This window comes from Lampetra fluviatilis, chromosome 49 (genome assembly GCF_964198595.1).
Source record: "Lampetra fluviatilis chromosome 49, kcLamFluv1.1, whole genome shotgun sequence".
Lineage (NCBI taxonomy): Eukaryota > Metazoa > Chordata > Hyperoartia > Petromyzontiformes > Petromyzontidae > Lampetra > Lampetra fluviatilis.
Genome location: NC_136323.1, coordinates 1,399,230 through 1,413,275, shown reverse-complemented (window position 1 = coordinate 1,413,275; position 14,046 = coordinate 1,399,230). Strand labels below are relative to the sequence as shown.

The 14,046-nt window shown below is 45.8% G+C and overlaps 1 protein-coding gene across 2 annotated transcripts in view; it reads left to right on the top strand.

Annotated features, from left to right (window-relative positions):
- Positions 1–14,046, top strand: part of LOC144948416 (uncharacterized) — a 266,228-nt gene that overhangs the window by 109,227 nt on the left and 142,955 nt on the right. For both annotated transcript variants that reach the window (XM_078877862.1, XM_078877863.1), the window contains exons 15-16: positions 1,947–2,003; positions 6,293–6,346. In XM_078877862.1, the coding sequence (XP_078733988.1) occupies positions 1,947–2,003; positions 6,293–6,346 (111 nt within the window). The remainder of the gene's footprint in view (positions 1–1,946; positions 2,004–6,292; positions 6,347–14,046) is intronic.

Here is a 14,046-nt window from a genome sequence, read left to right as displayed (position 1 = left end):
AGGACAACCATTGTCGACTTTTCTCAAAAAGAGATACTAATTGTATCTACCCCAAGGGGATGATGGGCTGAATCAACCTCCCCAACCAGGCTTTGAACTCGCAACCTTCCGATTGGGAGCTGCGCGCTCGAACGCTAGGCCACGTCGCGGTTGTGATTGCAGATGTTAGTTTTTTTTGCTTTAATAATAATATATTTACTTTGGATAACCTTTGTGGCTTACACCAATGTCTGGCTAACTCGGGTCTGGCTTTAAACGGTGTTTACTGTACATTGCCTATGAATAAGTTTAGCCCATTTCCAAGTAGTAGATTAATGATTACTTTTCACAGGTGGTCGAAAACATTTTGACAGCATTTCTAATGTGCACTGAAACCTCAACACACCGTAGAAATCTTGAGACAACTTGGAGAAAATCCAGAGAAACAGAAAACCCCACCCCCTCGCCAGACCTGGTCTGCCAGTGCCTTCCAGATGCCTCCACAGCTGAAGAAGAATCACCCGCAGGGATAGTGATTGTCTCCTGGTGACAACTGAGCGATGTTGCGATGTGAGCTCTTCGTGGTTTCTTCTTGTTGGGGATTAAAACCGCTACGATGATGATGATGACGGAACAAGCGTAATGCGCTTCAAGGGGATCGTGTAGAGAAATAACAGTTTCAACATCATCAACCCTGCCATTATCAACATCACCACTGTCATCATGAAGCTAGTCCCGTTGTTGGAGCTGACAGTGGTCTCTCAGCAGAGGCCTCTGCCTTCTCGCAAAGCCACCTCCGTCTCGTCAACCCACGGGATGAGGTCGCTCCTTCTCGGCTGCTGTTCCCGCTGTCTGGAATTCTCGCTCCTCATAAAACTTCGTGCAGAGGAGAGACTCCAGCCCCAATTGTTTTCATTTGCATCGAGCTAATCACCCCGCTCCCTGCGAAGCATCTGGAGATGCGATAGCATTTAGATACCATGGATAGATTAGGCTCTTGCCACAAGAATATGGAATTTACACCACCCCCTCTCGGCCAGCCATGAGGATGAGGATTGCCCCAAGCTCGTCGAAGCAAATACATTCTTTTTCTTGTAACTGCCTCAAAGCGTGTATGAAACAAAGAGTCCGTACAATTTAATGTGTGCTAAATAGATGTGCACACACACACACACACTGACACGCGTGTGTGTGTGTGTACAAAATGTCTATGACACAATACTTTTGGAATTCAAGACTCTAATACAGTGAGGTCTTGTATAACAAGCACTTGCATCGGGATTTTTTTCAAGTTATTATAATAAGCAAGCCTCACTGAGGCTCAAGACTCATTTTCAGGAGGGTCTTGCTTGGAATTATTTGGCTAATTGAATAAAATAAAATGACCAGTATTTATTACCCGGGCGTGTGAACACGATTGGAGTGAACCCCCCAGTGAAAACTCATGGGGCTAAACCAGCAGCCTACTTGCTGTGCTGCCTGATTCTGTACTGCCGTGTTACAAAAATTCCCGAACGCGACTTACAATCGCCTTGTATTTTTGTTGGCCGTCAATTATTGGTTAAGTTCGGTGTATCCATTGCGAATTGCAAACACGCACAGCACACAAACACGTTCTACCCCGTGAATACATTCGCATTTAAACAGCGCAACGACAAAAACATCACAACCTCCTCGCACCGTCATATTTCACTCAAATCGCGGTGCATCCAACCGTCAACGATCGCGAACTTTCGTTCGTACGCCGACAACGATCGTCAATTCCCCTCGCACGCTACGGCTAAATGCAGCCACGACTCTCTCCGTGTCGTCGCCGTCGTCGTCACCGCGACGTCGCTGAGCACCTCCGACGGATCTAGCGTCAGGAGGCCACGCCGACGTCTCCTCGCCGCTGCGCGTCTTGATCGCGTGCCCTCGTCGTGTTTGTGGTGTGGTGTGCGTGTCTCTGTGTGTGTGCCTGTGCACAGCTCGCGATGAGAGGCCCGCCTGGACCCCAAGGCTTGACTGGAAGACCTGGACCTCTGGTACAAAGTAACCCGTCGCGGGGGAAAAAGAGAAAAAAAAATCTCTCCGCAGACTCCGCCGTCTCCTGTTTTCGCTTTAACGCCTCGCGTCTAATAACCGGGTGGTGGTGGGGGGAAGGTTTATTTTTTATCGTTGTCGTCATTGTGTCTGATTTGCGAATCGGTTACGTTTTTTTCCTTCAGAATAACCATCGTCGTCGTGATTGTGATTGCACTTAGAATGAACGTCGTGGCAAGTAGTTTTACACTTAACGTGAAGTGGTTGAAGCGGTGAATTGCCTGCTTTTACAGAAGTTAAATTATCCATTCGAATTAGCGTTTGCGTTAAAATTGGACGGGGGGGGGGGGGGTTGGGAGGCTGGGGGGGAGGCGCTGTGGTGGGAACACGCGACTCACAATCGTGAGGTCGGGCGAACAGGTCACCATGCGCTAGGTCATTGTCATCATCGTCGTCATCACCATTGTCATCATCACCGTCATCATCACCATCGTCATCATCATCACCATCGTCATCATCATCACCATCGTCATCATCTGCACCGTCATCATCATTGTCATTGTCATCATTACCCTCATCATCACCATCATCGTGATCATCACCACCATCGTCACCATCGTCACCATCATTATCATTTATTCGGGAGTCAATATCACTCGACATGAATTTAACGGTGATTGTCCCATGCGCATTTTGGACTTGCTCCTGCCATAGCAATGTGGAATTTCCACCACCGACGGGGCTGATAACAAAGATGATCATAACCTTCTGGTTCCTAGAGGAGAACAACATTTAACATCCTAATATATATTTAGTTTATTTGAAGATAAATCTGGCGTGATGTGTCAGCCGTCTTTGGATAAATCCGTGAATCGAATCCATGAATGGAATGACCAAAGCGTGCCATTGACTGCAGTGTGGACGTGAAAGACCCCGTGATATGATTCGCCGGAAGCAGGCAGTTGTGTTCCCGTGTCATAGCCCAGTTTACAAATGTCGCTCTACGATTCTGACTCCTCCAAGTTGCGTAGCCTCAGTGCCGCGAAGCGCGGTTACTTAGCTCGGCCCTTAAGGCATCTTAAGTTCGGCTCTCACTTGGTTCTATAAAGGCACAATAATTTATTGGCGCGTAATATCTCTTGGTATGTAAAGTAATCGCGGTTTACTCGATGCTAGTTGAACACGTAGGCTTTCGCGACCAATATCCATAATATATGTTTTTGTTGGGTTAGATCCAGTACATTTAAATGTGTCGTTAAACCCGCCATCACCCGAGATAGACAATTAGTAAGGTTTGTCACGTATCGAAACATACCAATTCGTTAATAGTACGGCACACCAGTGTCTCGCAGAGAATATTCACAACATTTACAATCTGAGTACGACGATTCGCCCGTAATTGCAACCGGCATCATCAGGCAGCAGGCAGATTTGTGACTGCTAATGCGGTTTCATGTTGATCAATATTACTCGGCGTGCTAACTTCCTACTTAATGTCCTGCCCGAAGTTTGAAGAATGTATTTGTTAAACATACACGATTCCGAGGTTCAACACTGCAGTGTAGTCTGCAGTCCAACTCTTACACAGCCAAACGTTTAGATTTTCCAAGAAGTCAGTAACATAACTATGCGTGTATGTCGTGGAAAATTCCTGCTGATGTTTAACATTGTCAGCTGTGTGTGGGTACATATATCTACACACACACACTTACACATTTACACCATAAGTATATAGTCTATTGTTGTGCGGTTTTAATCGGACGGCCGCATATTTCCTATGAAAAAATAATACAGAATATAGCTACGCATATCTGTGGTGGAAAAAAACACATTGCTTAATATTCTTACATTGGCAGACGAATGTATACACACACACACGTACATTGTTTGGTACTTTGCAGTGGCGAACATGCACTATTGACAAAAAATTCCCACCTCAAAATATTTAATAGGAAATGTGTCTGGCAATGCCTCTTCTTCATAGCACGTAAAATAAAATAAAAATATATATTTCCTGATTTTAAAGCCACAGTGCTCTTGTTGAACATGTTGAGTTGCTTCTACGTGTTAAACACTCAGCCGTGGATTCTATAAAAAGTAAATTACATGAATCTGCTGCTAGGGGCAGTCATCTGCACAGTTGGTTAACTCAGCCCATTCCTATACATTTTACATTCGTATCCTAAAGTCCTGAGATCGATCAACCGATGTCCTTACCCCACTATCTCTCAACCGTAAGGCAGGCTCCAGTTAGACCACGATTTCCATCACTCGCAACCTTGTAACAGGTTTCAATCCAGCTCGGGCTCGAGCGCTTGCTCGCGTAATTGAAAAGCCATGGGTTCATATCACATGCAGGGAATTCATCGTATAATCTTTATCCTTCCCGTGACAACACACTGGGTGGTCGTTCCACTGTGGGAAATCACTGGCGATCATCCGGAAGATAAGACTGGCCCCTACCATGGGAATGTGGTATTTCCACTCCTGACAGGTTTCTACTGGAGATCAGCACCTCCCAATTGATCATTTGAGCAACGATTTGGCTTGAGACGCGCAAACATTACAAAGACACAGATCCCCCGTATAGTCTCAACAGACTGTTGGGACAAGATATGCAAGCGAGTAGCACCTATGAAGGCCATCACGGCAAAACGAGGGGGTGGGTGGCCAGCACCACGCCCGGCCACATTTGTCTCCCGAGTGGCGATGTTTACACATTGCACCAGGTACTCGTTTGAGGCCGCAAACGTTACACAAACTGCCAGGCATGTCCACCGACACTTGCTGAATACTTTGTGCAGAACTTCACTCCTGGCCTGTGCAATGCTGCCCTCTGCTGATGTAAGGGCTCAATGGCTCTGCCAGCGTGTTGGGCCTTAGCCATCGGTAGGATAAAGCACTTAACACAACAGGGTTTACAAAACAGACCACAGTCAACCATAACGCAGCATCGCCAAGACCAGCATTCATGTTCAAGTAGGGCTGCGTTTCACGTAATGCTGCCAGGGGAATTTTAGCAAAAATACGAAGGCAGGAGGCGTCGTCGGAGCCATGATTCACCACTCTGCTACGCCCCGGGCACAATTACCCGGCTCAATCACCCCAAATGTAAAATTGTAGCCGTTGCTCCACATCGACATCAGTAGAAGAAGATGAGGAGGATGATCATGATGATGAATTAATGGTGAGCTCAGACTAGAATGTGACCAATCAGGCGGCCTAGATTGTGCTGGGCGAGGGTCACGTTACCGAGGCAGACACTGGAGTGGGACGAAGAGGTGGAAACTTACACGCATGATCTCTGTCCCCAATTTAGCAAAATCGAAAGGTGGCAACTATACATGCTTAGAGAAACGCCATTGGCCTTTAAATCGTGAACCTCGTGTCACTAATTTTTTGGAGTTCTTATTAACAAATTACGATACAATTGCTCGATTGTGTCTATCAATAGACAAAACTAATTTGAACGACTACTGCCTAACGAAGGCGGGAAACCCCCTACGAGCCCCGCCCAACGTGACGCAGCTGTTAATGCTGATGATGTCACCAAGCCCCGCCCATCAACTACCGTTCAGCGGCACCCGTGAGAAACAGAGGTGAAATATTTCCCCCCCCCCCCCAACTATTTTCACGATGTCCTATTGGTCGAGTAATGCAACCGATGATCAGTTGATTAATCGATGGCTTAAATAATCGGATATTCCAGCTGTAGTTCCGATGTACAGTGGTACCCTGGAGATCGAACTTAATTCCTTCCAGAAGGCCATTCGATCAGCGATTTGTTCGAACACCGAATACATTTTCCCCATAAGAATTAATGTAAATGACATTAATTGGTTCCAGACACAAGAAAGCTCTCATTATAAAGCATTTTTACACGAAGTTTACAGTAATTACATGCATAAAATCATACAAAAAAACAAGAAACAATAAATAAATGGAATAAATGAAATAAATATATGGAATAAATGAAATAAATGAACATTGAACTTCACTTTACCTGTAGTAAGGAGAGTTGATGGAGGTGGTGGTGTTATTTGTTTGGGCAAGCGTCATGCACGCTGCCCATACGCGTCTCAGCCGTACAGGTTCTTTCAAGTCGCGATTGCCCCGTTCGACCTCCGAATTTCGTTCCGTTTCCGGGGCAAAAAATGTTCGGAAATATCGTTCGGACACCGATTTGTTCGAGTTCTGGTGCGTTCGATCTCCGAAGTTCGACTGTATATTATCACATTGAATGGGTCCAGCATTGATTGTCACTGAGATTTCATGTCATTTGTCTTTTCAGGGCTCGCCAGGAATTCCAGGGCGGAAGGGAGAGTCTGGTGATTTAGGCTCACAGGTGAGGCGTTCACTCATTCCCATTTTCGTATATTTATTCATTCGGCCAATCATTGGCTATTACATTTATGCCATTGGTTGACCCGGTTAGAAAACTAAATTTTTCGTCTACAAGTCTGTTAATTTATCCCCTTGCCATCTATTACCTTCCAATACGTTTTGAAATTGTGACTGGAATGCAAAATGCGTCATAGAATCATGAAATGTATTTTATATCAAAACAATCTATGGTTCTGTGTCAATGTTTGACTCACAAATTCAACTCTGGGTCAAGAGTCGACCCACGACCCCCATCATCCCTTTCGGGGCAGATACACGACCCGTACCACTTTGGGGAAGACACTGCGACTTGCGTTAAAAAGTGAATTTGCATAGCCCACTAAGTTAATAGATGGTAGTGATAATAATAATAATAATAACAACAACCATCATCTCAATCGCCAGCCATTGCTGTCCAGTGCTGGATAAAGGCCTCCCTCCGTGTACACCGTTGCAATCCCTCGGGGTCCTGCGATGGCACGTCACGCTCCCGCGCGTGAGTCGGCGTGTTCTCTCCAATGTCTGCCATTTGCACAGACAGAATCAGAATCGGAATCTTCTTCTTGGTTCTTTCGGTAAAGTCACGTAGAATGGAAATAATAAAATAATACAAAAAAAATTCTTATGTTTTATTTTATAAAATAATAAAAATAAAACGTTTTACTATGGTTTTTTATTTTATTTTATTATTTCCATTCTACGTGACTTTACCGAAAGAACCAAGAAGATGAATCCCTGCAGTCACGAAAGCTTTAAATCGAAATCGGAATCTTGTTCAGCATTGTCCCTCAGCCCTGCCTTGTCCCTCAGCCGGTCCTGAATGGAGTTCAAAGAGAACTCACGAACAAACACATCCTGAAAGAGCCAACGCAGAAGGTCCCTGGGGTTTGACCAGCCACAAAGCTGCTCACGGTCCCACCCAAAACCGCATCCGCTGCACAGACCATGGCAGCAGCAGATGCTGATGGTGCAGAAATGGAAAATTAAAAACTCTCCAGTAGTAGTGGTGTGGCGACTGCGGTTATCCAGAACGGACCGTACACCACGTGATCACGACGCAATGTCCAATCCACATACGCAGGAGACATCACAGCGATGATGCACTCCGCTGCTCCTGATGCTGTTATCTGGCTTGACCAAACTAAATTTGAAATTGTATCCGTTGCTTTGCATCTACTACATAAGCGACATGAAAGAAGGATTATGTCGTCCCTTCTTATGTGTTGCACCTTGATCAAGCCAACTAACTTCCATACGCCTCTGGTTCATGTGATCCATATGTGTTGGTGCCTCTGATTTGCGTTTGTTCTCTGATCCACGTGCTCCTCTTTTTGTCTCTCAGCGTGACTCCCAGTGTGCATCTCTCCCGTGCTTCCTTTCACATTTCAGCCTCTGTTCCATATCTTTGACAGTTCCCGTATTCGTGAATTGTATGCCACAGTTGGTGGTATGCACTAACACATTGGCATGCTGATTTTTTATTATGAAGCTTTCCCCCCCCCCCCAAAATAACTCTATCCTGATTTATTTCATCATTCGGTGTGCTCGTACCAGGGACAAATCCACATATTATTTTGAAGCTCATTTTTTATAGAAAGTTTATCGGGTATGTTGTTTCCTGAATCATAATACCACAACTAGTTGGTCTGTGGGCCACATCTACCGCACTCCAGCTTCGCTGCTGCTGCTGCTGCCCGTGTTTGATTCCACGCATGCATGTGGAACTTCTTTTCCCACTGTCCGTAGCCACGCTTCCACTCTCTTTAATAAGCTCGGAATTTTCACCTGTATAGCCCACGCCCATTCCACCTTAGTCCCCACCTCCTTCTGTTTAGGCCACACCCCACACGGGGTCATGCTGGCTTGGGTAGTGGTGGGGGGTGTGGAAGTGGGGGGGGGTCAGTGGGTTGTGTGTGTGGGGGTAGGGGCTTCACACCAACGACCCGAAATCCGCCTTAGCGCAGCAAAATCATAGCGGATTATTTCCAACTATCTGAATCGGGCTATGGCTGAAGAGAACGTCTCCCGCAGAACTCCGTCGGTCAGCAGAGCCCTCGCCGTCATGTCAGGGGAGCGGGGTGGGGGGCGTGTTCGCTCGACACTGAAGGGAGACAGCCACACGCAGCCCATGAGCCTGGAACAGATGTCCGTCATTGGTGCGAGCCGAGGTGGCGTCACTTCAGCGTTTACGTGGCCGACAAAAACCCCAGTGAATTGTGTGATAATAATTCACTTGAAATGAGTTAGGGTTATCGAGTAATTTACCCTCACTAGCCGTGTAGGTGTAATGACGATGGTGATGATGATACGACTACGTGCCGTCTGCTCCACGGTGGACGTTAAAGATTATTGGCAAAAAAGTAGACTCAATTTGCATTGTGGCGTCAATTTTTTTTTATTTTAGCAGGTAAGGCCCCACTGAACTTTATAGCTTTTTTTCAGAAGCAACCTGGCTACAAATGAAAGCCCAATGACATGGCTTATGTTGAGGGATAAACCTTAGGACCCAGAGAAAAATCCACACGACCACGGGGAGAGAGACACACAGAAAAACTCCAAATATGCAGGTGTCAGGGTCGGGATCGAGCCCATGACCTCCTGTAAACCAGGCAACGCCCTCGATAATAATACCACAAATGATTCACTTGGGATTCCACACACATCGCGCAATCATCGCTCCTACTGACAGACTATTGTCCCGGGGTCACTTTCTTCCCATTGGGATTCACTCTGGTGGTACAAATATCTGCTCTGGCCCATGGACCCATAGCCAGGAATCAAACTCAGGTGGATAGGTTCGGACTGCGCTGCGTTATCCACTGTGCTCCGTTCCACCCTTGCCACGCGAGGTTGTGAACTTTTCTGTCACATGTTTTGCAAAGTGCGTTCTTTTTTCGTTAAATGTCAATTAGGCCGGAACTGTTTTAGTCCTCACAGCAGGACTAACCCGCATGAGTGACGAAGTTCAGTCTCGTGGAGCGGCGTGACCTCCGTGAATCTCTTTGCGTGAACTTCTTTACAATGGGGGCGGCACTTTTCAAATCGATATTCATTCTCGTCGTTAGAATATCACCGAACTAAAATTCATAATTGATCCACAGTGGAAATTCAAATTTGAATAGTTATGGGTTCTTTTTTTGTATAGGTCAATGGTGACCAAGGCTTCGACTATCAACATTTTGTGACGCAGTGGTCAAACGTTAATTACCTCGCCTGGTATGCAGGAGGTCGTGGGTTCGATCCCGACCCTGATGCCTGCTGCTGTATATTTAGAGTTTGCGTGTCTCTCTCATCATCAACACGGTGACTAGGAGATGTTAACTACCTCGCTTGGTATGCAGGAGGTCGTGGGTTCGATCCCGACCCTGACGCCTGAATATTTGAAGTGTGTATGTCTCTATCCCCACGGTCGCGTGGGTTTTTCTCTCCACTTTTTGAAACATGTGTTGAAAGAATTTGGCTGCTATAGATGTCCACATGATGAGCCACTTCATTGAGATATCATTTGTGGCAAGGTCGCTTCTGAAAAAAGAGCTCAGTGCTCCTTACCCAGAAGAATAAGAATAGTTGATCGTTTTACTTCAACACCCGGTGGCTGAAACTTTCATTAAAACCCAAAATGTCAGCCATGCTGGTGAATTTGCTCTGATACGGCCATCATGAGCCCCCCCCTCCCCCCCGTTTCACCCAGCCAGGCCGTGAAAATGGAATTTCACACAGTCGTTTATTTCTGTGCCCGTACGATCACGCAGAGTGTGAACAAACTACGGTGGTTCATCGCCTCATCTTGTCTCATTCTCGCAGCTTCAACAGTCGTGAATCTGCACTCTTAATCTCTGCATATAACACGAGGCAATTACAAGCCCGAGCTGATGGTTTCTGCCGCAAATGTGGTTGTACCTTACTCAATAAATAAACATGAGACCGCTTCGTTGTAACTAAAAACGATCGTTTCTCTGAGTCGAGCAAATGACACGTGGAACTGCGCAGAATTAATGGGTAATAAAACACCTTTAATGAGAACATTTGGCACATCGGGTGTATTTTTTTTGCACTGTTTATTATTTGCGCTAGTTTTGACCTTCCTCATTAGTCACGACCGAAATCTGTGGCTCATTTTGCACGAGCAATTACGAACCTCCGCTCAGGAAGCACATCTTCTCATGTCAATTAATAACGATGCCATGTACGTGTGCTTTGAGAAAGCCTACGTGACGCTCAATGCTAGTTTACAGGAGGAGTCCTGCATTGCGATGAATTGGCCGAGATTAGTGTTTTTCGATTTAAAGCTTTCGTGACTGCAGGGATTCATCTTCTTGGTTCTTTCGGTAAAGTCACGTAGAAGGGAAATAATAAAATAATAAAAATAAAACATCATAAAATAATTCTCACGACGTTTCGGCCACAGCGTCTGAAATGACGCTGTCTTTCCGACAGACCTGTTCTTCACCTGAGGACGGCTGTCTTTCCGACAGACCTGTTCTTCACCTGAGGACGGCTGCTTGCGATGTGGCCGAAACGTCGTGAGAATTATTTTATTATGTTTTATTTTTATTCTTTTATTATTTCCCTTCTACGTGACTTTACCGAAAGAACCAAGAAGATTAGTGTCTTTGATGCGTGACCAACCCGCTATGTCCTGGCTATCTTGCAGTCCGGCCGCTTTTTGTATCACAAATCTCTGTGTGATCGAGCAACCCCTTGTGCTCAAAAGTGTTGGGTCACAAGCGTGTCCGCTGCCAAGCCATTGAAATCTCCGGGGGAAGTGATTTGTCCACTGCTAGCCACAGCCACACAGCAGCGTAGCAATTTTGACAGTGGCTCGGAGTGGTGGGAAATATTGTGGACGAATGTTTGCGTGAGTCTGTACGTTCAGTAAATGTCGAATTCATGGCCCCTTCACCTACGTCTTGTGTCCTGCTGTTAGGGCACGCCATGACAAGGCGATACTACGATACATCGCACGAAATAAGATCCGTGATTAACCGTATCGTCCGTATTTGCCAAAACATATTGTGAGATTGTAATTCTCGTCGCTCAGGTCATGCTTCCCGAGTATTTTTTTTCCTGACAAAATACCTCTTAAATAAAAAAAATCCCTCTAGAATTGAAGTTAGGAATAATTTGAATTGGCGCTTTGCAGAAAGCTTTTCGGAGTAATTGTCCGCGTGACAATGAGATGGCGCTATCTTTTTGGTAGGTCACGTAATTTTTTTATTATTTTGGCGTGACTGGCAGCGCTGTGCGCTCTAAGCGTTACAGATGCGATGATGAGTAGGACTCATGGCAAGCGCTTACGTCAAGTCAACTGCAGTCGATGAACTTGTAATATTTATTCGTAACTAGCTGCAGCGAGGCATGACAACGTTACAACAATTAACATGGTAAATGCAAATTGCAAAGCTACGAGAAATCGATATCACGGTAGCTGTTGTTTTTGTCGGGAATGTTTTTATTGCATCAAAGCATATCGCCATCCCACCCGGCGCACTCCACCGATGAGCACGGTTGGCTACGTACGGCGTGAAAGAAGTTCAACTTACTTACATGAGTGTGTTCTGACCACAATGCCATCATAACCTGCCTATCTGTTGTCTACATTTTCTGATTATTATCAGCATCTCTCTGGCGTGGATAAAATATGGACCACGTTGTCCCCACTGGATAGACTGGCACCTGCCATTGTAACGTGGAATTTCCAGTGCTGGCTTGAGAATACTATTCCAGATGAGCATAGACCCCCATGCTCATCTAAGCAAGGAGATACTGGCATTCAATTTATGAAAAATATATCATTATTTAGATTTACATAAAACAAAAGAGATACAAATTCCTTTTTTTTACTTGATGGCTAAGTTTTGTTCGCGAGCACATATTAACGCCAGCACAGGACACATCGGGTTTGTGTTATCAGACTCTTGCCCGGCCTACTCTGTTTCCCCAGTACAGATATTTTTTTTGCACAGCGCCTATTTTAATCTTGAGTCGACCTCGGGGATTCCCATGACAATTTCCAAATCCACTTGGCCACTAATGCACATCTTGATCAGAAATCAAACCCAGGTCACCGGGATCAACTGCCGGTGTAGAGCAGTGCATGACCCCCAGCACCTTTCCGAGTTTGTTTCAATAAGTAAAGAGCCTTTGAATAATTTTGTAGCCCACGTCAGTACAATTTACACTTATACTTAACGGTGCATTCAAGAAACATGTTCGCTCCATTATTGTTGCATTAGCGGGGCAGTTGCAGTGGGTCATGCGCTGCGCTGTGAACCCGGTGACCCGAATTCCATTCTTGGGCCACGGCTAACATCAGAGGCAAATTATATTATGAACCGATTCTGGACCCTGCCTTCACCGACCCGAACTGACCTGGCTAGTCAAACAAACTGACCCTCTTCATCCAGCACTGGGTTGGTACAGGGCTGTTAATTATTCATGTGCAATAGGAACCGATGAGCCAGCACAACACCTGACACACACTGCGAAGGACAGGCAACGGTGGAGAGAGTTGACATCTGAAGAAGCATCATCTCCTCTAGCCATTGCGGTTCATGGAGACGCTGATATTGATGATGAATTTTTATTTTCGAACATCCCAACAACTATAAAAGTGGGTTTTTTCCCCTTGAATTTTGCCCCAAATATATTATTATTTTTGTAATTTTAATTGTCTTGCCATGACACAGTTAAGTAACTAATTGCACCTCCAGCCATAGAAGTTATGACATTGCAGAACCACTTCTGAAGGTTGCCCCGATGGCCTCTTCATCCACTAAAAGTGATGTAACTTTTTTACATGCCTTGTAGAAAGCGTTGCCAAAATAAAACAAACTTCATCAGCCACTGCCTCTCCACTGCTGGATGGAGACTCCTCCTGCCGTTGCCATTTCTCACTGTCCTGCGATGCCACAGTCCATCTCACTCCCCTGCACACAGGCTTATCCGCATCGTTCCATCTCCACGGTGGCTGTCCTGACAGGCACGCTCCTTCCTTTGGCTGCAAGTCAACGCTCAGGCTTGTCCTTTGGCCATCATTCCTACAAGCGATCTGTAGTTCTTTCGTAGATCCTAATGAGTGAACAGCCCAAGCCGATTTACTCTCCTGACCAGAAAAACCCAAATCCAAAAATGTTGTTTTCAATGCAGTCGTTGATGAGTGGGTTGAAACCATCATCTCATTACACTGGAGCCAAAAAGTCCAAGTTTGTTCTTGCTAAAATGTCAAGTGAGGGGGTGCACAGCTGCTTTTCTCTTACAGCACTCAGACCAGTGGCAGAAATTCCACATTGCTATGGGGATGGGTGCAGGGGCAAGTTTGTCCAAGTGACAACCAACCACTGATGACTTCACCACAAAGTCAATTGAGATAATGAGCCGAGTCAACCCCCCAGAACCAGGCAGGATGTGAATCCGCAACCTTCGGGTTGCGAGCCGCTCGCTCTGCCACTGGGGCTGCGTGGCCCACTACGTTGGAGGACCTGGTCTAACCACGTGGCCCTAGACCTTAGGTGGTGCTCACTCATCAGCAATGCTGGGCAGCGGGGGGGAGTTGTTACTAGAGAAGTGTGTATAGTGAAGGCTCATTAAGGTAAATGCAATTAAATATACAATGTGCCTTTTAATGTGCAGCGGCAAGCTAATTTGTGTAATTCACGCGAT